Source organism: Lipotes vexillifer, unplaced genomic scaffold, assembly GCF_000442215.2.
Source record: "Lipotes vexillifer unplaced genomic scaffold, Lipotes_vexillifer_v1.1 scaffold815, whole genome shotgun sequence".
NCBI lineage: Eukaryota > Metazoa > Chordata > Mammalia > Artiodactyla > Lipotidae > Lipotes > Lipotes vexillifer.
In genome coordinates this window covers 2351255-2377179 of record NW_006773723.1, presented here as the reverse complement: position 1 = coordinate 2377179, position 25925 = coordinate 2351255, and the positions used below count along the sequence as shown (strand labels likewise).

Below are 25925 nucleotides of genomic sequence, written 5' to 3'. Positions count from 1 at the left end.
TCCCTACAGGGAGGAAAAAGTCAGACTCATTGACGTTGCTTTTGACCCTCAAACTGAACTTGATACTATCAACGTACACTTTAATTAAAGATTAGTTCAACACTATTTTTTATTTAAAGGCTGATTCTGAACAAATGCCTTCACTGTTCAATTAAAAATAACATATGTATTAAACAAAAAATGTGCACATATTGCTTCTTTCTATGTTTGTCACAGTAAATACTTCTGACAGATGTTTCCTCTCTTTTCAAACATACTAGGAGGTACTTGAGCCTTAGTAATTTAAAAATAGACATTAAATGCAGTTATATATTGTAAATAAGATCCACTGAGAATACAGCACTGTACAACGAAAAAAGCAAACTGTTACTTGATTAACTATCTTTCAAGCCTAAGCGATGTCAATAGAGTCAATCCATCTCTTTTCTTAATGTAAAAATAATAACTTTCTAGATGGGTTAGAATGCCCTTAGCTTCAGATACCTTTAAGGAATGTGAATCCCTGGGACCCATAATTCATAGGAAATGTTCACTGTATGTTATTTAACTATTTATAAAATACCTACTACCTTTAGTTAGAATATGGAAGCATTAGGTTTCTTTGAGTTAAAAAATGACCTTTGAAAACTGTACAAATAATTTGTTTTTACCACTGTTAAGGTTATGTTTGAACAGTTGTAACAACAGATCTCCTATGTGCTTCAAGTAGAATTTTTTAAAACTTAGATAAGACTTTTAGTCATGAAACTCTGGAATGACTAAACTCATCTGCAAAGCTCTAAATGTCTTTAATTTTGCTGTGTTCAACCTAACCTCTAATTAACTTTTATATGCAAAATAAATGTATGTATCAGTAACGTAGATATAACATTAAGATTCTGGTTTGCAGTTCTCAAAGAACCCTTTGAAATTAGGACAACCCCCACCTCCCTCAAAAAAAAGCAATAGTGGTGAGCGACATAGTGTTTCTTTAGAACAGTGTAAGCTCACTTTTGTGACTTCTAGTCTCAACTCTGTCAATGGCTTACTCTGTGAACAAGAGTTATGTAAGATCTCTAAGTTATAAAAATTGTATGTTATTTTCCATTTTAAAATGTCTACTTTGAAAGCTTAGTCTTCATTACCCAAACAAATTATAAAACACAGTAGGACCCTTTGAGATAAGAATACCATCAGCCCCATTTTATACATGGGGAAAATGAGTGTTGCAGAAGCCCAGTCAGAGGGGCCCAAAGTCACAGGATTGCCGTGAGGCAGAGCTGGGACTTGTAACCAGGTCATTGACTGCAAAAGCCAAGCTCTTAACTACGCTGCAAGGAGGTCTCAAAAACACCCTCAAGTACAGGCAGATAAAGTAAGGGAAGCAGGTGAGAATGTGACTGAGGTAAACTGGAGAGCACATGTCCAACTAAAGGCAACTGCAGCCTGCAGCTACTCAGCTCCAAAACAGTATAGCCAGGCAGACATGTTGAAGGTGAGAAATGAGACTAGCTAGCAAGCAAGATATCTAGATTGTGAAATCATCTGATTTTTAAAATGTTTTAAATATTGGATCAAGTTTTTTTCTTTAAAAATGTCCATTAAAGTGAATAAGAAGGAAAAATATCAAGTAATGCTAGCAAGGATATGGAGCAACTGGAACTCTCACACACTACTGGTGGGAATGCAAAAAATATTTCAGCCAATTTGGAAAATAGTTTGACATATTCTTACAAAGTTAAACACACACCACATTCAGCAGTCCTACTCCTAGATATTTCCCCAGGTGGAATGAAAACCTATACTCACACAAAAATCTGAGCCCTAATGTTTTCAGTGGCTTACTCATAATCACCAAAAATTGGAAACGACCCAAAGGTCTCCCAACTAGGGAATGGATAAACAAACTGTGGTACATCCATCCAATGGAATACTACTACTCAGTATTAAACAGGAATGAACTAGCAATACATGACACAACATGGATGGACCTCAAAAGCATTATGCTAAGCAAAAGAAGCCAGACTTCAGGGAGATCAGCTCGGCGCTTTGTGACCACCTAGAGGGGTGGGATAGGGAGGGTGGGAGGGAGACGCAGAGGGAGAGGATATGGGGATATATGTATACGTATAGCTGATTTACTTTGTTATACAGGAGCAACTAACACAACAGTACAAAGCAATTATACTCCAATAAAGATGTTAAAAAAATAAAATATAATAAAATATAGAAGACAGACTTAAAAGGCTACACACTGTATGATTCCATGACATTCTGGCAAAGGCAAAACTACAGAGAGAAAATATCGGTAGTTGCTGAGGACCTGGGGTTGACTACAAAGGGTCAACACAAGGGAATTTTGGGGGGGTGATGAAATGTTGCATATCTTTATTGTGGTAGCAGTTACATGACTGTTAGTGTTTATCAAAACTGCTGAACTATACACTCAAAAGAGTGAATTTAAGTCTGTAAATTATACCTTAATTAAACAATGAGGGAAGTAGTTGACAGGTGAAAAAAATCACCAACTCTATAAAACCCATTGATATAGATATATGACAAAACAATATATTTTCTTCACTGGTATGCGTGATTATTTTACAATATAAAGATAAGATGCCAAACTATTTGACACATTTAGAAAAAAGATAAGTATGATTTTTTTTTTTTTTTTTTGCGGTACACGGGCCTCTCACTGTTGTGGCCTCTCCCATTGCGGAGCACAGGCTCCAGACCCGCAGGCTCAGCGGCCATGGTTCACAGGCCCTCCCGCTCAACCGGGGCACGAACCCATGTCCCCTGCATCGGCAGGCGGACTCTCAACCACTATGCCACCAGGGAAGCCCAGATAAGTATGATTTTAAGGCCTACATCACGCTCAGTGAAATAAAATCTACGGCACTCTAAAACCAAATTAGATAAGAACTCCAAAGAAAGACATACTATAAAAATAGTATTTGGATTGTTCATAGGGAGTCAAGTTAAAGTATGCCCTTTACTGAGATAGCAGATGCAAAAAAAATGTTTTGCAAATAATGAAACACCCTACAAATAGTAAATAGAATAGTATGGGAAAAAGCACAAGTGTTAGGGTCAATCTGCCTGGCTTGACTCCTGCCTCTGCCACTTACTATCTCTATGTGACCTTGGACAAGTTACTTCAACCCTCTGAGCTTTATTTTTCTCAACTGTAAATGTAAAGTCCTCAAAGGGTTTTTGTAAAGACAAAATGAGAAAATAAAGTGCTTTTTTGTAAAGCACTTAGCACTTAAGAAGTGCTAAATAAGGTACCTGTTACTAATTTATGTAATGTGGAAAACTTGAAGATTTTCATCTTCCATTTTGAATTTAATTGCAAATACTGGTTTCTTGCAGGAATTAGGACTATTCTAGAGTCATCAGAGGATTCAGAGATGCTGCTTAGAGTGGCAGCAGCTAGGACAAGGGTGGGTGGCCTGCAGTGGCTGGTCTTGTTACATCAGTCCTTTCTTTGGAACTTGACTGTTGGGCAACTCAGCAGGCAACTGGCCAGGCATTGTTAGCAGTGAAGTGCCTCTGCTGTGCCTGCACCTCCACCCCACCTCCTAAAGCAGCAGGAGACTCTAGCAGGCTAGGCTAGGGTGAGGTGTGTGAGGTGCCAGGGTGCAAAACATAAGAAGCCCTGAGCACCTAATTTGCCTACCCTAGTCGGCCCACCTTCCCTCCAGTATTCTTATTTCCACATTGCTCCCAACTCATAGATTTTCCACATTCTTCCCTTCCTGGGGGGGGAAAAAATCTTTGTTTCTGCTTCCTTTCAAGCCTGAGAAGATGCACACAGTTTAGTAACTAATCATCAGCCTTCACTATTGTTATTGTGTCCTAGATTATATATGTTTGCTACCTGTTGTGGATAACTTCCATTTTTGAAATAATTTAAACGCTGTTTTGTTTTTTCTCTGTCAATACAGGAATCTCTCTATGAAGGAATCTGAAAGCTTGCTGACAAAAAATGATGTATGTGAACTTCACCTTCTTCATAACTCAAAAGTAAAAGAAAACATGTTTGTAAAAAACCAGTAAATTCAGCCTTGAGCGATCTGAAACGTGTGACTCTTTACCTTTATAGTATTACTAGGCAACATCATCCTTTGAGGTTTGTAGCTTTATGGCATCTCATTGTATAAGAAGAACCTTTTGGGTTCTTGTTTGATTTGCTTCTTTATAGAATCCGAAACAATGCTTTCCAACTGCTTTATTCCTCATTACATACAATTTACAGGGGAAATAAAGGTGTGCTTTCTCACTCACCAAAAGAAAGTAATCCTTTTTTGAACCAATGGTATTTTGGTGTGCTTCTTTCTAAAGTGTAAATCGAACTACAGTTACTGAATGGGAATTGAGATGAAAACCTGAGGATTCTTTTGATTCACTAGTATACTTAGAGTGTGTGGAATTCTACACTCAAATACAATAAGTGCCATCATTACTATGCACTAGTCGGTAGCTCCAATTTTAAAATCTATGGTAAAGGATGAAATTATGTCAGGTATACAAGAGCGGTTTCATTAATGCTATTTTAAATTCGATATTCCGTCTTGACCGCAAAGAAGGTGTTTTAACGTCCTGCTCTTCCCCTCGCAGGCACTGTTTTCAAGGATGCACTAAGTACGTCGCTGGGATATACGGGGCGTCCGCTCAGACTTCACCTCTGAAGGCGATGGGTCCAAACGGGCGGAAGCCACTGAGGGTCGGGGGGCGTCCAGGGCCCAGGCTTCCTGGGCGGCTGGGAACGGGCCTCGCGGGGCAGCGTCCCCTTTTCTGAAGGAGGCCGGAGAGAGCCCCTCCCCGCACGGCCGCCGGTCCCGCTCCCCGGGGGGGCCACGAAGGCTAAACACTTCAGGCGAGTTCCCCGCAGGGAAACTCCAAATCCGTCCAAATAGCGAAACAAAGCGGGGGCCCCTGGGGACGGGTGAGGCGCCGGAACCTCGGAGAGAAGCGACCGCGACTGGGGGAACTTCCTAAGGTACCACAGACAGTGGGCGCGCTCAAGCTAAGTGCAGTTTATCTCTGGGCGGCTCAGTAAACTGGTCACGGAATCCCGAGGGTGGAGGGACTACGCTTTAAGCAGTTAGGGCAGCGGGAGACATTTACCTTGTGGTAGAGTGAAAGGTGAGCGCCTCGAGGCGGCACACTCCACAGTTCCTCACAGAAAGTTACGTCACGCTCAACAAAAAGGCCGCGTTCCCGCCTCGGCTCGGCGCCGGCCTGGAAAGTGCCGGAGCTCAGACTGGGCCCGAGGCGGTAGGGCGGCGGCGAGGCGAGCTAACTCGCGAGGCCGCGCTGGGGTCCTACAGCCCAGACCGCGGCTCTGGCCCAGCTTGCCGTCAACCCCGCGGGCGCTGGACGTGCGGCTCTCGGAGTCCCGCCCCGGGGAGAACCTGGACGCGAAGGGGCGGGGGCCAAGAAGACGCCCCGCCCCCTCTGGCCCGGCCCCTCCCCGCCGGACGGTTGCATTAATGACTTTCCCGAGGCGGACAGGCTGCTCGGAGAGGACTGAGCCCCCTGCACGGCACCTGAGGTGCCTGCGGACGTCAGCTGGTCCTTCTGCGGTTATCCCACGCCGAGCTTGGCCAGCACGCACGCCTCGCCTCGCAGAAGCCCGCATAAAAGGCGCGTCCGGCCCAGGCTGGAAGCGGCCGTAGCCTTCGGCTGGACGAGGATGGAGTGACCGGCGCGGTCCTGGCCACGCAGACCCAGCTCGACGCTCCTCGCCTGCTCTCGCAGAGGAGCCGAACCTCATACGGCCGCTCCAGGAAAGGTGAGGGCCCCGGTCCGACCCCCGCCGCGCTGCTCCCGGGCTTAGAGGGGTAGCGGGTGCCTTAGTCCCGGGAGAGGCCACCGGTCCCCCGCTTCTCCGGCAGAAACTGCACTGAGCCCCTGCCGTCGCCCCTGAAGTCCCCGGGCCTCGGGAGCTGATGGTGCGAGGGCGGCCGGCGTGGGCACGGCTGGCCCTGGCGAGGCAGGGCTTCCCACCACGCTCCACTAGTTGACCAGCTTCATCTTTACTGCTGGACAGGCGGGATAGCGTTCCAGAAGCGCTAACAAGTTCCGAACCGGAGCTGTGCTTCCGAAATCTTTTTCCGCGGTAGCGTAGCCCTTCCGATTAATTTGTCGGCGGAAAGTAAAGCCGGCCCCGCGCCCCTCCTCAGCCTTCCAAGCAGCCCAGGAACACTCGGGCCCCACCACTCTCCTCAGACGCCGGGAGGCAAAAGCGCCCCAGTCAAAAGGTGCCCAACTCTGAGAACGCCTGGAGCCATGTCGGACGGCCCGGCACAGCGCGCAGGGGGAGCGGGAGGGCTGCGCCTCCGCGGGTTAAACTCGACCGGCGCCCCGGCCTCACCGCGCCTTCCGTCCTTTGCAGGGCGCGCGACGCCGGAAGCCGCTATGGACAGCGGCGGCCCCGCAGGCAGCCACCTGATCGCCAGCAACGAGCCCGCGCCACCGGTAGCCGCCACCCGAGACTCGAGCCAGGGACGGACCGGACCGGGGCCGGCTGGCCCAGGCGGCGGCGCGCGCTCGGGGGGCGGGAGGCCGGCGGCAGCGAACGCGGCGCGGGAGCGCAGCCGCGTGCAGACGCTGCGGCACGCCTTCCTGGAGCTGCAGCGCACGCTGCCGTCGGTGCCGCCGGACACCAAGCTATCCAAGCTGGACGTGCTGCTACTGGCCACCACCTACATCGCGCACCTCACTCGCAGCCTGCAGGACGACGCCGACGCACCGGCGGATCCCGGACTGGGCGCCCTGCGCGGGGATGGTTACCTACACCCTGTCAAGGTAGGCGGGCAGGGCGCACTGCGGAGCCGAGGCCGGGAGCATGGCACCTTGACCGCGGGGTCTGCCCCTGCCTGGGCAGATACCGCCCAGCTCTCACCCCTCCTTCAGGGTGAGGCGGGGAACAGATCAGGAGAGCGACCTTGGCCCGCGAAGGCACCCGTAGCGAAGTCCCCACTGCACAAGGCTGCTCCTTGACGATTTGCAGGTAGAGGGCTTAAACCCGGGCTGGCTTGGGTAGGGGAGTCTCAAGCCCCTTATACGATGCAACCTACAGGATTCCTTTCCTAGATGAGAAGTTTCTTGCGGGTGCCTTGTGGGGTGCTTGGTTGCACGTCCTGATAATTTTTAGTGTCCGAGTTACATTTATGAGCCTTTGAGGGTTTTAAATTTACATCATTACCATTGTGGTGTTTATCAAATATTTGAAAAGTTTCAGGAATTAAACGGGGTGACGGAAGTATCTGCCCCTAACTAATCCTAGGAAACCAATGTTGAAAATTTTTTGTAAAACTGGTAAAAACAAAAGGAGACCATTCTGCGTCCCCACACAGTAAATGTTCAGTCCGTTTTAATGAAGGTTAACGATCATGGACTAGACAACCACCAAGAATGTTAGAAAAACTATAATGAGTTTATGTGATTTTCATAATAAGTTGGCATATATGTTGTGTTCTGATTAAATATTCAAATTACATAATGTACAAAATTATCCAAGAGACTCCCTCTTGTATTTTTTTCACTATATATAGGTAGAGTGGTCAGGGTTTTTGTTTAATACGGTATATATGATTATGATTCATTACCTATATTGCAGTATTTAGACTCTCATCATCCTTTTCTCCTAGATTTGATTGTTTTCAAATCTTACATTGATCAGGTTTTCTGTTCAAAATGGATCACCTTCCCTATGTTTTCTAAAACTAAATATTCAAATTTTTGATTCCACCATTCTGAAGCATTCTCCCTCTCTCTCTCTCTCTCTCTCTCTCTCACACACACACACACACACACATACAAAATTAGGACTTTGCCTTAAGTATATCAATGTTCAATAAATTATTGAATAATCATTATCGAATTGAGGGTAAAGTACATCCTCTAATATTAACTGAACTTAAAATTCTGTGGTAAGGTTTAATAAAATTTACTTTGCACATTTAATCAACATGATGATAGACTCAAACTAGTTCAAATATTAAGTATAAAAATTTGAAATATCATTTATTCATAATTATGATAGATTATTGCATTCCATTCATGTGTTGTATAACCTCAGCTGGAAAGTTATTCATTATTAATTAAGGGGTTTTGTATTACTATTGATATTAGATGCTACTAATCTGTTAATATTAGATTGATATTAGGTATATTAGATTGCTATTCAAATATATCATTAATATTAGATTTCTTTTGACTTGACATTATACTCTAAGGAAGTTTATTTTAACATTAAGTAGGCTTTAATACAAAAGACATCTGTTAAATGCCTCTTTGTGGGAGAGAGAAATCAGATGAGAAATCCAGTTGTTTTTCACCTTAGTTTCTTGCAGTGCATTTTTGAATGAGTAATGTTAAAACCGTAATTTTCATGTAACAATAAGCTTAACAAGAGTTTTTTTGCCCTGACTCCTGTACCAAATGTTTTTGTAGTCATATAACTCTTTAAAGAAAAATTAAATCTCATTTGTCCTCTGAATCAATCATTTTTATTTTAAAAGACAATTCTAGGGATAATGAAAGAAAGCCAAAGATTACCTCTTAAAAATGAAATAGATGATGGTTGAACAAGTGACTAGTCTATTTTAAAATCATTTACTGAGTGCCTGCTTTGTGCAAAGCACTGTTAGGAGAGTGAATGCAATTAAGGGTAAGACTCGATCCCTGCCCTAAATGAGCATATAATAGAGACAGACAAATATAAATAACAGTATTATAAGATAGAATGTAGTATGTGCCATAAGAGAGGCTATAACCATATGCAGTGGAGGTGCAGAGGAAAAAGATTTTACATACATAATTGAAACTGTCTGTAACACATTATTTTACAGAGACTACCAAAATGCTTAAATATTAAGTCTATCATTGATTAATCTAATGCCAAAGAAATAAAGATATTCTGATTATTTGTACTTTTTGGTTTCCGTAGTTAAAGAGTGTTCCAAAATGACTTTTTCTGCCTTACAAAGTAAGGGGGTCCTTACTTTGATCAAAGATCCATTAACAAGTATTTCAAGGCCATAATTTTGAATCATCAGTTCTTATTATCAGTATTGAGGATTTAGCACTGTTAGCATTGTTGGGAGTTTACATTATGAGTACCTCAAATGAAACTGGAAGGTTTAAGAGACTGGAATCTCAGAGCATAGCCTAAAACAGCAGTTTTTATCCCTTTGGGATGTGAGCAGCTCTGATCAGCACCAGTGTCTGAAAGGGCAGTGCTTCTCCAAGGGAACAGGGGTATATTTCAGATACTTACATTGAAAGAAAAGCACAGATGGCTTTATTAATTGCATTACTCCTGGAGAATCATTGTTGATAATATAGATAAACAATAATTTCAAAAAATAAATACAAAGTTTTGTTATTTTGGAGTCATTTAACTCCAAAAACCAGGAATATATTTTTAGTCTTCAGTTTCAGGTTCAGTTCTGGTTAATTGTATGAGTTTGCTAGATTGTTCTAAGCTAATGAAACTACATAATTTTAAGTATGACTTATTAGGTAAAGTAGAGGTCAGGATTGTGTTAATCTACACAATGCTAAAACAGACCATTGAGAAGTGAAATGTAAATCAGTCACCTGGCTTTTTTGGCATGAGGCTGACATGCAACCTAACCAATATTGTATTTATATTTTTATTTCTGACTCTTAAAACTATTTATGTATCTACATTAAATTCATTTGAATAAAATCATTTGAAAACGTTTTGAAAATCCAGGGACACAAAGTTATTAAACAGGGAAGTTTTATTAAGTCCATGAAAAATCAGGCAAAAATCCACATATACATTTTTAGATTTGCTTCATAAATTACTTACATACTAGCAAGGCTGTAAAAAACAGATGCCTTCACTTGTCTCCACTCTTGGTTGCATGATTTAGAGTGATTCTCAATACAGTGGAACTCAGGTAACAGAGAGAACTAACAGGGAGTATTCAGTAGTATTTTTATTTTATTTATACTTAGATGTGTTTAATTCACATTCTCAAATTATTATCTACATTTTCAAATGTAGAATTCTCACATTACATTTGAGGTTTGAGCATGAGATTTTTATGCTCATGAAAATGTGGCAGGAGTGTAAAAGATTGAAAAGCACTGGTTTATAATGTGCCTAAAATTCTGCACTTGAAATTGATGACCTATGCGCTACACTATTTGCTACATGTGAATCTTAGTCTGCTCAGGCTGCAATAACAAAATACCATACACTAGGTGGATTAAACAACAGAAATTTGTTTTCTCACAGTTCTGGAGGCTGGAAAGTCCAAGATCAAGGTGCTGGCCAATTCACTTCCTAGTGAGAGCTCTCTTCCTGTCTTGCAGCTGGCCGACTTAACTCTTTTTCAAAGAAGGGGAGCTCTCCCCCTTCTTAAAAGGCCACTAACCCTATAATGAGGGACCCACCCTCATGACCTCATCTAACCAAAATTACCTCCCCAAATATCATCACGTTGGGTGTTAGAGTGTCAACAAATGAATTTGGGGGAACACAAACATTCAATCCATAATACCATGACACTAGATTTTTCAGTATAATTCAGGCCTTAAATCTGATCTAACAATGCCAAATCCAAACATATAAAAAAATCCCAGGCTAGTTTCTAAAACACTTAATGTTACCAACTGGTAGCAGGGATCCCAAGAATAGGATCAACATGATATACCCAGAAAGTACAAGAATTCACATCTATGATTTAAAAAAACAAAACCTGAAATGGATTTGCAAAAATAAGTAACACAGTGTCAGTCTTATTACTGTATCGAACATAAAATACAAGTTTGTTTACAGGAAGATTATATAGGAATGGATCATTTAAATTCCAAGTAACACAGATGTTATATTTAATCTGTGTTAAAGTGTAGATTCCCAGCAGAATAATCTGAATTTAGGACTCTTAAATTCACTTATCCCATCTGGAGAAATAAAAATCACATGCCTACTTATTATTCCTGTGGCTACATTTTACATCTGGAATCCCAGTTTAGGTGACAGTAACTGTATTCGGAAGTATAAGGAAGGCTTATATTATTCCACATAAGAAGTGACTCTACCTTATACTTCTCCAAAGAGGTCCATTCTGATTTAAGTGGCCTGGAGTGTGACTTGGCCATCAGTATTTTTTAAAGCTCCCATGTGATTCTAATATGCAACTTGTGTTGAAAACCCAGAGTTCTTACGGACTTTGGATTGTTAATAATTGTACCTCTGTTTGAGCACCATGGATCATCTGCAAGGCATTTAAGAACATTTCATGGTGCTGTGTAACCAGCAGTCTGCCCATGAATGTTTGCTGGTGAAAATAGCCTGCTGCTCACAGCAGCATTTACTCTCTGGAGAGTGTGGGGCCCCACTGCTGACCTTTAAGAGTTGCACTCTTTTAGTCTAAGGACTTATCTTTGTATTAAAAAAAAAAAAAAAAAAAAGCACTATTTCTCTGATTAGTATTCCAAGGACCTTAGAACTAAAATTATATGACCCTCCTCTCTTAAAAAAAAAAAAGTCCATCCTAAAAGTACTACCTATGTAGTATATTTTTTCATCATCGTGCCTGTTTGGAAATTAATTGTATTGTTTGAGAGGCTGTCCATTTTAAAGGTAAATTTAGAAAAGACACAATCAGAATACAAATGTGATGATTACTGAAAGGTTAGAGCTGTGTGATGCCAGTACAAGCAGTCATTTAACCTGGATGTTCTAGCTATATAACACCATACATTCTAATATGTGCAACTTCAAGATATTGCTTTTAGCTAGATAAAATGTTTAGATAGTCGAATTAGTCACTTTTCATTGTAGTCCTTTGACAAATGTAGATGCATAATACTTAACACATATAACTTATTTTTTTTTTTTTTTAGTATTTTTTTAAAAATTTATTTATTTTTGGCTGCGTTGGGTCTTTGTTGCTGCGCACGGGTTTTCTCTAGTTGCAGCACTCGGGGGCTACTCTTCGTTGTGGTGCGCAGGCTTCTCGTTGTGGTGGCTTCTCTTATTGCGGAGCATGGGCTCTAGGCGTGCAAGCTTAGGTAGTTGTGGCACACGGGCTCAGTAGCAGTGGCTTGCGGGCTCTAGAGCAGAATCAGTAGTTGTGGCGCACGGGCTTAGTTGCTCCGTGGCATGTTGGATCTTCCTGGACCAGGGATAAACCTGTGTCCCCTGCATTGGCAGGTGGATTCTTAACCACTGCACCACCAGGGAAGTCCTACATATAACTTTTAAAAATATTTTTAAAGCCAGGGATCTTGTTTTAGGGTTAATTTTGTTTTAGGTTTAGTTTAACATTAAAACATTGTGGGTAGATATATTTTCCTACATTTAAATATATTCATTCTCCATGATTTTTTGCAGTTCTGGTCCACATGCACACGTATTATTTCATATAATTATAATCAAAGTCTGGGTATGTTTTTACTTTTATTATTAGCACTAATAATTTTATTATTAGCATTATTTACTTTTATTATTAACATTTTTTCGTGTCATCACTTAGACTTCATAATTACCATTGTTACTAGCTACATGATATTGCATTTGCATTGAGGTATTTGGAATTTTTAATATTACTATTACACACTATATCTGTCACAGATACTAACTTTTGGATTCTTGTTTAAATATTCTTTTTCAGAAATGGCCCATGCGATCAAGATTGTACATTGGTGCTACTGGTCAGTTTCTGAAGCATTCTGTCTCTGGAGAAAAAATAAATCATGACAATATTCCAACAGACTCACAGCCTTAGGCTCTTCCCTGAGGGGGACTGGTAGAAAGTGATGTCTTTGTTTTTAAATGATATGAAATAATTCTATATTTATTACATCAGACCTAACAAACATCATTTCTGAAAGTTTACATGTGAATCCATAGTTGGATGTTCAGATTTATCTAATCTAAATAAAAGTGGAATGAAATAATCAGTCTGGTAAATAATGTAATAATAATAATGTAAAACACACAGCTTATCTATTCAGTGTGAGAGAGTCACTACTATATAGTGCAGGAGAAACTAATGGAAAAAAAGAAAGAGACATAGGAAAGCAACGAATTGTATATGTATCCAAAGAATACACACATTTTCTGTAGTATATCTGTTACAGACTGAAAAGCTAGTATCTATGTATACAATCTTCCTGGTTTAAAAAAAATAAAAGCTGGGTTTGTAAAACACCAGTACTTCATTTTTGTGAAAACCAGTCTGTGCTTAATATTGGTCTAAGAAGCCGTTCCACTTGGAAGGTCTGAGATCATTTATTCAGTTTTAGCTGAATATGTGTGAAAAGACTGTTGAGGTAATATGACAATGCAGCAACTTCTATAACTATTTTTCCCTCTTAGAAAACTTGGAGTTTTAGAAATGGTTTGCTTCCTAGGCCAGGGCTTGGCCACCTTCCTACAGTATTATTAAATATCTTACTATGTTTCCAAATTGTGGAAGGCATTGGGAAATGCTGCAGCCCTGTGTGAACAGCAGACGGGTGTCACTGGGCAGCAGGGTTTGTCACCCTACCCCCTGGTCACTCCATATCCACCCCACTCTCTTTCAGGTCCTGGACTAGGTAAACAGGTGCAGCTGTAGCCCTGTAGAGAGAGTGGCACATTCAGGCCTGTCAGGGGCCTCCAGCGAACCCCCGTGACCTTCACAGTCACAGCTTTGGCCAGGTCCCTTCTCCCCATGTCAGTTGCTGTTCACAGTCTATCTACTTGGCCCTTATGAAATGGGAGAAATCCTGTCTGATTTGGGAATTCTGGCGCTGATCTGCACCTTGAGGGGGTCTGAGGACACAGAGTGGCCATCCTGTGATACAGGATGCCCTGATTTGGACCTACAAGCAAGGAAAGCCCTCTGCTATGGGCCTCTCCCATTGCCCTGCACATGAAGTGCCCAGGGAGCAGCTGTTCTACCTGACTGAACCAGTGCTTTCAGTTTCGCCAGGAGCCTGGGGGTCCTAGCTATGAAGTGGAGACATTTGTCAGGGAACACGCTGAATCTCAGAACAACAGGGTGCAACAGAGACACCTGGAAAAAAAAAATCATCAGTCTCTTTTGTCATGTCTTTGCTGATTTAGATTCCCTTTTATCTCCCTTTCTTGTTTCCCTCCTCACTCTTTACTAGTCCACTGTCCAGGTGTAAAGTTCATTAATTTCTCGATAACCCACAGTTTTAAAGTTGCTGGGTTTCATCCAAGATTATTAAATAGAAATGTGTATGAATGGACTTGGTTGAATTAAGATAGCAGCTGAACCACCATTTCATTTTCTCCTCCGTTTAACTCCAGCTTTTGGCAGTGAAATGAAGTAAAAGACTATTTGAAGGCAAAAACTTATCATTCAGTTGATTAGAGGATGATCATGTTTTGACTCATGTCTTATAGTTAGTTTGTAATTTTTATTATTTTAATGTGAATATACTCCTTGTAATGTGACCAAAGCATGTCTTTAAAAGAAAAGCCATACAATGAAAGCTGTCTACATATTAATATGTAGCAAAAATGTTTGTATATTTAAATATTTGTGAGTATATTTACCTACTCATATACCATTGAAAGGAATAAAAAGTAAAATGAGATGGATTCAGCCATTCACTATCATAAATTATTGGAATAAAAAGTGCTAAGAATAATCTTTTATCTTAAGGTATGAAATCAGAACTTCTTTAAAGTTACCTAGAACTGAACTGTAAACACTAAATGTGATAGCAAGAATTTCAGAAAAAAATGGTTTTATCACTAATAATCTATTTGGTTATAGTTGTTAAAGCATTTAACTGGGGAAAAATTATGACTATTGTTGAATTATCAGACTTTTCTAAATCCTCCTGTTAAATCATTAGTCATTGTCTTAAACAGTATTACTTTTTATTTCTTCTTGTCCAGTTACAAATGTTTTAATGCCAAAGAACTATATTTCTGTCGTAGGTTTTCATAACATTTTATTAAATTGCTAAATATGCTAACAGCTTTTGGTAGGTTGGGAAATCTGAGGTGAAATTGCATATTTTCAGCCAAAGTTTCCAAGGAGCATGCTGTTTTGATTAATGGTGCATGGTCCAGATAAAGGATAAGATAAAATAAAGCACTAATTTGAAAAGTAATTTAGTCTGCTAAATTTATATCTGTCTCTATGGTCATTTAACAAATAATGAAGGTAACACTTGAAAATCTTTCTAGAAGATAGATACGTACTTGGTGTTAGCTTCTTCAGCATGCTGTCCTTAGTGGAGTATATATAATAGGGCAGGGAGAGGGGTATATTTGGATCACAGTGTTGTCCCATAATCTGCAAGGGAAGTTCTCACTTAAATTTCTGTCAGTTCATTCACCTCTCTCAGTAATAGTCACAAAAAAAAACATTTACAATTCCTCTATAGTGATAATTTGGGGGAATAAGGAAATACCTTTTTAGAAGCAGAACTACTTCCAACAGACTTTAAAATATTGTTTCTTTTCCTGGTTGTAAAAATACTTGTAGTGCAGTTTATTGTGTATCAGTTATATATCAGTAAAGCTACATTAAAAAACTCAAAAAAAGAACTACCATACAACCCAGCAATCCCACTACTGGGCATATGCCCTGAGAAAACCGTAATTCAAAAAGAGTCATGTACCACAATGTTCATTGCAGCACTATTTACAATAGCCAGGACATGGAAGTGACCTAAATGTCCATCAACAAATAAATGGATAAAGAAAATGTGGCACATATATACAATGGAATATTACTCGGCCATAAAAAGGAACGAAACTGAGTCATTTGTAGTGAGGTGGATGGACCTAGAATCTGTCATACAGAGTGAAGTAAGTCAGAAAGAGAAAAACAAATACCGTATGCTAATGCATATATATGGGATTTTAAAAAGCAGTAATGATGAACCTAGTGGCAGGGCAGGAACAGAGACGCAGACATAGAGACCGGACTTGAGGGCACGGGTGGAGGGGACGGGGAAGCTGGGACGAAGTGAGAGAGTGGCATGGATACGTACACACCACCAAATGTAAAATGGATGGCTAGTGGGAAGCTGCTGCATAGCACAGGGAGATCAGCTGGGTGCTTTGTGACCCCCTAGAGGGGTGGGATAGGGAGGGTGGGAGGGAGATGCAAGAGGGTGGGGATATGGGGGTATATGTGTACATATGGCTGATTCACTTTGTTATACAACAGAAACTAACACAACATTGTGAAGCATTTATACTCCAATAAAGATGTGAAATAAATAAATAAATAAAAATGGAAAAAAGAAACTATATACGTACCTGTTTTAAAAAACAAACTCGGGCTTCCCTGGTGGTGCAGTGGTCGAGGGTCCGCCTGCCAATGCAGGGGACAGGGGTTCGTGCCCCGGTCGGGGAAGATCCCACATGCCGTGGAGCGGCTGGGCCCGTGAGCCATGGCCGCTGAGCCTGCGCGTCCGGAGCCTGTTATCCGCAACGGGAGAGGCCACAGCAGTGAGGCCCGCGTACCGCAAAAGAAAAAAAACAAACAAACAAACTTAATAACAAAAAGAAATGAAGTGGAAAGTAAAAGTCCCACAGTGGAGGTGGCTGTTTGGGATAGAGCAAAGGTGAGGATATCTGTTTCACATGTTACTTGGTGATAAAAAAAAATACTGATTTTACATTTTGATAAGGGTTTTCTGACCCAACTACTTCAATCTGCAGAGTTACAGATATCCTAAACAGTAATTTTCTTATCTATTCATGGAGATTTTATTTAAACTTAGAAGAAGCTGTACGAAATAAATAAATAAATAAATGCTGATTGTCCTCACTGAAATACACAGTATTTTAGTTGAAATTGCTTTTTAGGCTAAATTATTCAGTAATTTATCCTTCTTTCAAAAGACCTCATTTTATATTCACAAAAGCAACTAACCAGTTATTATCAGAGAGAAATTATGCAAGCTCTAGTAAGATCTCTTTTTTGGTTTGGTTGGTTTGTTCGTTTAGGGGGGAGGGAGAGAGGTATAGAGTTAATTCTATATATATTTTCCAGCAGTATTTAATCTTCTTCTTTAGTCCTCAGTGTGTCAATAGTGCCATTCTGAGGAAATAATCCAATACAGACAAAACATCTCCACCGTGGCCAACATAATTCCTTTAGAAATCAACACATGAACTGTATTTGGCATCTTTTAAGACAAATTGCTTCCTGGCTTTATATAAACTTGTATTCTTAGCTGGCAGGGAGAAGAAATGATAAGTCAAACAGATTGCTTCTGATCCAAATTCATGTATTAGATACCTTATTTTGAGAGAGGGGTTTAATCTACATGCTCTTTCCCAACTCTGTATAGCTCATTGCAAATTATATCAATCATGTAATTTATTTGAAAACCTATGAACTTCAACTCTTCCAGCACTGGCAGATTCTGTCTTAATCTGATGACAAACTCTTTTTTTTAAAAAAGTCATTGATGCATGATGTGATATCTACAGTTTCCCAGATGACTTACCACTAGTAGTATACTACTGCTGTATTTCTCCATGGTACACACTTTTGATTTTTTAGTTTTGTTTTTCTTCTTATTGTAACCAAAAATATGCAAAAGCTAAGATTCCAAATGTTTGAAAGGAGCTCTAGGGGAATAGTATAAAATTGTATATCTCAAAGAAAATTAATATGTACTTTTATTTTGTTACATACTGGTGGCTCGTGGTCTTATACATGACTGTTTTACTGAAAAAAATAAATGCCCCTTAAATCCTATAGATTTGCTTCCTATAAACTTTGAGTACAGCACAGATGGTACTGCAGCACAGTTGGGAATGAGGGACATTAAATATTCTTGCCCGACTGCATAAACCCGGGAAAGGCTTCCCCTCCTATGTTTACACAAGTCTTAGTTTCAACTCATAAGAGAAACCAGCTCAGTGAAATATACCTCAATCACTCAAACTCTTTCATTATAAATTATACCATAGCATTTAGCTGTCAGAAGCTTTTAAATTATAAACTGAAGAATAATCTTAACTATTAGGCTTAAAGATTATGTCAATAGTCATTTCCTGTGCACATGAATGTTACTGAAGAAACATGTATTCCTGCCCTCTCAGGACCAAGAACTATGTCCATGGGGAGGTCTGGGGATGGACTTAAATCACTTGTCTCTGTTTTTATGGCCATTGAAAACTGGGGGCCATTTAAAACAATGTGAGGTCTAAATAAGAACTGATTTTAAACCTTATTTTCAAATAAGTTCTGAAATCACTCAATTAAGAAACTTTAAATGTGTGCTATTATAAGGCATCTTAATACTTTACATAGATGGGTATATCATGTGGGTCAAATTTTTTTAATTAAGTTATATAATTTTTAAAGGCCCATGCAAGACTGTCTCTACTCTGTGTGTAGCACATCTGCACCTCTTGCTGACTGTAAGCCCCTAGACCAGAGTCCTCTTGAAATGTGGGCAATAAACAAGTGAAAAAAAGTGGGGTGCAATGGCAGAGACAGGAGAGTCAAGGGAGGGAAGAAAGGTAGGAAGCAGGAAGCTATTTCCATATCCTCCTTTCAGAAGGAGGAGGCCTGTTCCACCCGTGTCCCATCAGCTTACAAGTGTGATGTTCTGGGACATACAGGAGAGACTGCCTTGGAAAAGAGACCTGACTTCAGGCCAAGGCCAATCGCTCACTGTAATAAGCACTAGTGTTTGCCCTCAATAAACTTCCCTTGCCTTATCTCTTTCTTCCCCTAGGCTCACAAAGTTGATGTGAAATAATAGCTAAGAAAATACATGTCAGCAGCTCAAAGCAAGACAGGTTTGTCTTCTCTGGCTGGGTAGATGTTAGAAGAAGGTTAAAGATGGCAAGGTGAAACGTGACACAAGAACACAAGAAGCCATAAAGGAAAAGCTGGGTAATCTTGACTATAATAAAATAAATTCATAAAACAAAAGAAAAAAAAGTAAACAAGGTGAAAAGACAAAAACAAACAAGCAATAAAAAATCCTAGAGAAAAAAGTCACAACAGATGATAGTCACAGTAGTAATTTCCTTTATATAAAAGCAGCTCTCAGAATTTAAAAAGACCAGCAACTCAGTAGAAAATTCCACAAATGATATGAGTAAGCGGTTCATAAAAAGAAATCAAACAGCTAATATCTTTATGAAAAGACACACAACTCACCTATGATAAGAAATATAAATTTAAAAAGCAATGAAATAACATATTTCACCTATCAGAATGATACAAACTGTCCAGTTATAAATAAGTCCTGGGGATGTAATAGAGAGCATGGTAAATATAGTTAACAAGACTGTATTGTGTATTTGAAAGTTGCTAAGAGAGTAGATCTTAAAAGTTCTCATCGCAAGAAACAATATATAACTATGTGAGGTGATGGATGTTAACTAAACTTGTAGGAATCATCTTGATATACATCAAATCATTATGCTGTACCCCTTAAACTTATACAGTGTTATATGCCGATTATATCTCAATAAAACTGGGGGGTAAATGGGTAAGTGAAGATGACTAATTTTTCTGGCATACTAGAGTTAACTTGCTTTAACCATAATGCTTGAGCATGTATGTTTTTAATGAAAATTAATCTTTGTAATTTTTATCCTCCTGCCGTTTTTTCCCTTTAATATTAAATGGAGAAATGTGAAATAAAAGAATGACACAAAGGTAAAATACCCATTTTTGGTGAGGGTGGGGAAATGAGGATTATAGCACTGTTGGAGTATACAAGCTTTTTAAATACAATTTTGCAGTATCTCTCAATATTTTATGTGTACACGTCCTGACTTAGCAATTCCACATGAAGAACTTCACTAATAATATACGTACATTCACAAAAGTCTGTGAGAATAATTACTGCAGGTATTCATCACCTTTCACCCACACTCTGTAAACTTAGAAGTTTTCCCTGCCTTCTGTTTTGGCTGCACCCAAGTAACCTATCAAAAATGCAAACCTGAAGATGTAATGTATTTACTTGCGCAAAACCGTTCAGTGGTTCCCCGTCACGTAAGAGCAGGTTTAAACCCTTAACTTGGCTTAGTGAAACCCCTACCGATATCACTGCCCACTGTTCTCCACCACTGCCTATTTTATACTTTAAGTTGTAGTAAACACACACACACACACACACACACACACACACACACACGAGCTATTTCATGCTTCAGTGCTTTTGTTCATCAATCATCAGTTGGTCCACAAATATTTTCTTAATACTATGGCAGGCATTGTTCATTGCTTACTATATCAGTTAGGAATTGCATTCAGCTGCTAACAAGAAAGACCGAACCATACTGGCTTAAATAAATTAGGACTTTATTCTCTTATGTAAAAAAAAATCCACAAGTAGGCAGTCCAGGGCTGGTAAGATGGCTTCGTAAAGATATCAGGGGCCAAGGCTTCTACTTATTTCTCCTTTGCCAGAAGTCGGTCACAAGGTCACCCTCAGTGATAAGGAAGGAATATCAGTCTGGGTTTGGTGGCGGTATCTGCTCTAGCTAGTTTAAAAGGAAAGGGGTGTCTTACAAGGTATTAGTGACTTACAGAATCATTGGGATGAAACAAACTCGGGCTGGATTTACAGGAACAATTTCCTAAGTCATTCCATGCAACTGGGCTGCCAAAGCAGTTAATCTTCTGCCCTGACCTGGACTCTGCCAGCCCAGTGGAAGCTGCCCCTGCTGTGACTGACTCCAGAAACATGCAGCCTTTGCTGCATAAATGCCAGCACAACGGATGCCTAGCAGCCTGCTTTTCTCCTCTCACAACTCAAGTTAGAATTCAGGTTTTGCACAGATGCATTTGATTGGCAGGACCTAATTCACATCCATAATCCAAGCTGCAAAAGAGTTTTGGAATACTATATAATACTTAGCTTTTCATCCTCTGAAGTACAGAAACATAGATAAAAGGAGGCTGGAGTAAGTACTGAGTGAGCCAGTTCTCAGCATCTACCACAGGAGGCAGGGGAAGCAGGCAAACAGATTGAAATAATAGGCTGAGCCCCAGGACTGGGCACGTAACACAAACAAAATCAGGGTTCCATTATCAGGGAAGAAGGCTGGCAATGGCTACGGGACGGCAATAAGTGTACCTGACACAGTCTTAAGAAATCAAGGAAGCCTTCCTGAGAAGGTAAAGAGGGACAAGAAGAGCAGAGTCTATAGGCGCAGGAAAAGCCAGGTGAGAAGAACATGCTGCTTTGAAAGAAAGTGCCTGGGGAAGAAGGATGGATACTTCACATATATTATCTCACTTAATCCTCACAACAATCCTAGGAATAAGTTATATTATTCCCAATTTTCAAACCAAGGAGGACCTTGAAAGGTACATTAAAGGATCTGGATTTAAGGGTAGCCAGAAATCTTGCATAGAAATGCAGAGGTATTGGGTACCAAGGAGCTATTCCTAAGCAGAGAGAAGAGTACAGAGTTCCAAACAACATAAAACACCATAACTATAACTAAAAAATAAAACAGACTGAGAAAAGTTATTTGCAATGCATGTAACTGTTAATTGACAAAAGATTAGTATCCAGAATATAGAAAGAAATCCCATAAATCAATGTTTTAAATTACAGATACTTCAATAAAAAATCGGGCAAAGCTCTGAAGGCTACGATTTAGAGAAGAGAAAACCCAAATGATTAAAAACATGAAAAAAATTTAAGAGAAAAGCAAAACATTCATAGAGTTATCTTTTCAACCTTACAGCAAATGCAAATTAAAATAACAGTAAATACTATTTGATATTTATCATATTGGCAAAAATGTTAAATTCTGAAAAGAGCAAGTTTTGCCAAGGAAGTAGAGCAACTACTTGGAAAGCAATTGACTATATTATGTATGAAGATGCATGTATCCTTCAACCCAGAAATTCAGCTTCTAGGGACAATGCTGCGCTGGGAATGCTAATTGTTAATTATTCAAGCATTCAGGTATCTTGTGAACCAGCTGTTAGTAGCTTGAAATCGCCAAGATGTATTAATAGCGTGGATATCTGCAAATGCTACAAATCAGGGTTTTGTTTTAGGGGGTTTGGTGTTTTGTTTGTTTGTTGTTGTTGTTGTTGTTGTTGTTTTTGGAGATCCTGTTTACCAAAATACCATCGGACATAGAGAAATTCATGCATAAATACAAGGAGACATCGTAGAAAAAACATTCAGAATCTAAGCTGTATTTAAGTTTAACGGGGTGTTAATTTCAGGACGTAATTTGTATTAGATCATCACTGAGGTAAAATAACATCACACTTTAACCTTAGTTTGAATTTTTCAATTACTTCCACATTCTCAACTCTCTATGTAATCAGTCTTAAATAATTTTTTTTGAACAGTAATAAAAGTGTATTATTTCACATAACAAGAAGCTGGAGTGGCTCCCTGGCTGCTTAACTTGGTGACTATTCGATGTCTTTAAGTTGCTTGGTTCCTTTCCTTCCCACTTTGCCATCAACAGAAGCTCCCCTCATTTAACAAGAGGGCTGCAGCGATGCCAGGAATTCTTTCACCGTTGATCGAAGATGATCATATCTAGGGGAAGAAGAGCTGTTTCTTCCCACATGTGCCTTTTCATCAAAGAAGAAAACTCACTGAAGTTCCCTAGCAGACTTCCCCTCAGGTCCCTTTGGTCAGCTTGAATAATTTTAATAACATTCCATTACATTCAGAATTTGTCATAGGATTTAAGTAGTTGTTTGCAAGGCTTACTTGTAACATAAAAGTTAACTTTTTAAACAGAAAAGGAAAACCCTAGGGTCTCACATTGACAATTAAAGCCACTCATTATTTTAGATCCGGGCAGAAATCATAAGTAATTTAGGTAATTTTCACTGAAATTATCTCGGTAAAGTTCATGTACTTCAAGTGTTTAAGAATCAACTTTCATTCAGATCAGTGCCCTATATTCTGACAACTTAATGTATTTTTCACAGATTTAGAACTTTAACCTTGACGAGAGGTATAAATGCTATGATTATCTTAATGTCAATATTATGTTTAAAAATAATCTTGCCTGAGGTAGAAGGATCATATATATGAAAGTCATGCATTTATGACTAGGGTCATTTACATTTCTCTTGCTTAACTCTATTTTGACATGCTTACCATTGAGCAAGGGAAAGCACAAGCATATGGTTATTATAGCCAACTTCCTTCCAGTTCCAACCTCATTTTTTGCTGCAAACATCTAGGGGAACCAGGAGGTTCTCCAAGTCATTCACTAATATGAAAAAGACTGAAGGCCAAATGTATTAATTTACTAATGAGATTTACATGTGTAAGTGCAGACTATAGATTCTGACAGCTTATAAGGAAATAATATCCTATATGCCCTGAATCCACACGTATGTCTATCTAAGAAATGTAAACCTTCCAAGATAATCCAAGTTATACTATCAAAAAATAGCTATTTTTTTAAAAGTTACTTTTGATAGGGACTTCCCTGGCAGTCCAGGGGTTCAGATTCTGTGCTTCCACTGCAGGGGGCACTGGTTCAATCCCTGGTCAGGGAACTAAGATCCTGAATGCTGCATGGCGTGGCCAAAAAAAAAAGTTACTTTTGATAAACCACTATATCATATTTAAACCATGACACTTTTCCCTTGAAGTGGTTTTAGTTGTATTTGCAACTGGCAGCGTTAACTCACTTCAGCAACTTGGAGACCAGCAACCCCCAAGGGTGTGCTCCTTGCTGGAGAATACCAAACACTTGTTATGATGCCAGTCAGGGAATGATGGCTGAAGGGGCAAATCTTAGAAATGGTATATTTTTGCAGTCAGAAAAGAAAATGTACTATTTTAATAATTTTTCAACTTGATTTAATTTAATTATAAAATTGCATACACATAGTAAAAGTCCAAACAGTAGAGAATGGTATACAATAAAAAATTAAAATATCACTTTCCCCACAAGCCCCAAGTTTCACTCCCTAGAGGCATGCACTGTAAAGTTTCTTCTGTTACCTCTCAAAAATATTTTATGTATAGTCATATAAATGCATGTTCTTTTTATTTAACCAAAAATGGGATTTTACTAAATACCTTCTGCATCTAGCTTTTAAAATTTAATATATCTTGAAAAAATTTCCAAATCAGCACATATTCATTTATTTATGCATTCAAGGGATATTTATTAAGTATTAGGTACTAGGAATAAAAAGGTAAGCAAAACAGATAAGGTCTTTCCTCTCACAGAATGTATATTCCAGTGAGGGCAGCAAAAGTATATGTTTTTTTTTAGAGTATCATTACAGATTATGAAGGAAACAAAAAGGGGGATGTTTTATAGTAGACCCACTTTAGATAGGTGGGGCAAGTGTGGCCTGAGAAACTGACATAGAAGCTGAGATCAAAGAAAATAATTAGTCACTCAAAAAACTGCGACAAGAGAATTCTAGGCAGGAGCAAAGGCCTTGAGATGTGAAAATTGTTCGGCATGTTCCAAAAACTAAGCGTAGGCCAAGGTGACTGGTGTGTAGCAAGAGAGGGGAAGCAAGAGATGTGGTAAACCATGTGAAAGGTGTGGATCTTTTTTCTCTTTTTAAAATATTTTGTATTTAATTTTATTGTGGTACAGTATACGTAACATAAATTTATCATTTTAACAATTTTTAAGTGTACAATACAGTGGCATTAAGTATATTCACAATTCAGTCACAAACCATCACCACTATACATTTCCAGAACTTTTTCATCATTCCAAACAGAAATTCTGTACCCATTAAACAGCAACTCCCATCCACTCTTCACCCCAGCCTCTGGTAACTCCTGTTTCACTTTCAATCTCTTTGAATTTGCCTATTCTAAGTACCTCATATAAGTGTAATCATACAATATTTGTCTTTTTTTGTCTGGCTTATTTCACTTAGCATAATGTCTTCAAGGTTCATCCATCTTATAGCATATATCAGAGTTTCCTTCCTTTTTAAGGCTGAATAATACTCCATTATATGTATGTACCACATTTTGTTTATCCATTCATCCATTGATGGCATTTGGGTTGTTTCTACCTTTCGGCAATTGTGAATAACGCTGCTATGAACACTGTTGTACAAGTATTTGAGTCTCTGCTTTCTATTTTTTAGGTCTATACCCTGAAGTGGAATTGCTGGATCACAAGGTAATTTTATGTTTAACTTTTTGAGGAACCACCATACTGTTTTCCACAGTGGTTGCACCACTTTACCTTCTCACCAGCAACGGTGCATGGATTCCAACTTCTCCACATCCTTGCTAATACTTGTTATTTTGCTATTGTTTTTCAAAGAATAGTCATCCTAATGGGTGTGAAGTGGTATCTCACTTTTTGAGATTAGTTTTGATTTACATTTTCTTAATGGTTAGTTACATGGAGCATCCGTTTCATGTGCTTATTGGCCATTTGTATATCTTCTTTGGAGAAATGTCTATTCATGTCCTTTGTCCATTTTTGAGCTGGGTAAAATTTGCTGTTGTTGTTGAGTTGTAGGAGTTCTTCATATATTCTGGATATTAATCCCTTATCAGATATATGCTTTGCAAATATTTTTTTACATTCTGTGAATTGTCTTTGACAATCTCTTGATAGTGTTTTTTGATGCACAAAAATTTTTAATCTTGGTGAAGTCCAATTTATGTTTTTCTTTTGTGGCCTGTGCTTTTGTGTCATTTCCAAGAAATTATTGACAAATTAGTAATAGTGGCTGCCACACCTGCCCACCCAGCAAAGGCCTGATGAAGGTGGCTGCCCACGTTGAAAATTAGGTAGTGGAAGTAATATCCTTCCAGGAGTCTGTGATGGCAGGCTGAGGCCCAAGCCACTACTTAACGGAAGAAACAGTGCCCACTTGGGGCCCCAAACAAAGAATTTTTCCCCCCTATTCTTAGCCTTCTTGGATATGACATCCTACCTTCACTCCATCCCTTGTGTATTAAGTAAACATTGGCCATGTCCTGCTTGGCTGGCA

The 25925-nt window shown here is 39.5% G+C and overlaps 2 protein-coding genes across 2 annotated transcripts in view; both read left to right on the top strand.

Moving 5' to 3' along the window:
* PPP1R42 (protein phosphatase 1 regulatory subunit 42) overlaps positions 1-4041 on the top strand; it is a 40309-nt gene extending 36268 nt beyond the window's left edge. The window contains exon 8 of the mRNA XM_007448488.1: positions 3930-4041. Within this exon, the coding sequence (XP_007448550.1) occupies positions 3930-4041 (112 nt within the window). The remainder of the gene's footprint in view (positions 1-3929) is intronic.
* Positions 4042-6405: 2364 nt separating this feature from the next.
* Positions 6406-12761, top strand: TCF24 (transcription factor 24). Its single transcript, XM_007448487.1, has 2 exons — positions 6406-6795; positions 12648-12761. Exons 1-2 carry the CDS (start codon positions 6406-6408, stop codon positions 12759-12761), a joined length of 504 nt encoding a protein of 167 aa, XP_007448549.1.
* Positions 12762-25925: the final 13164 nt, after the last annotated feature.

Coding starts and splice junctions, on each gene's coding strand:
- TCF24 (XM_007448487.1), top strand. CDS start 6,406: ATGGACAGCGGCGGCCCCGCAGGCAGCCACCTGATCGCCAGCAACGAG. Junction 6,796..12,647: donor GTTACCTACACCCTGTCAAG/GTAGGCGGGCAG, acceptor ATTCTTTTTCAG/AAATGGCCCATGCGATCAAG.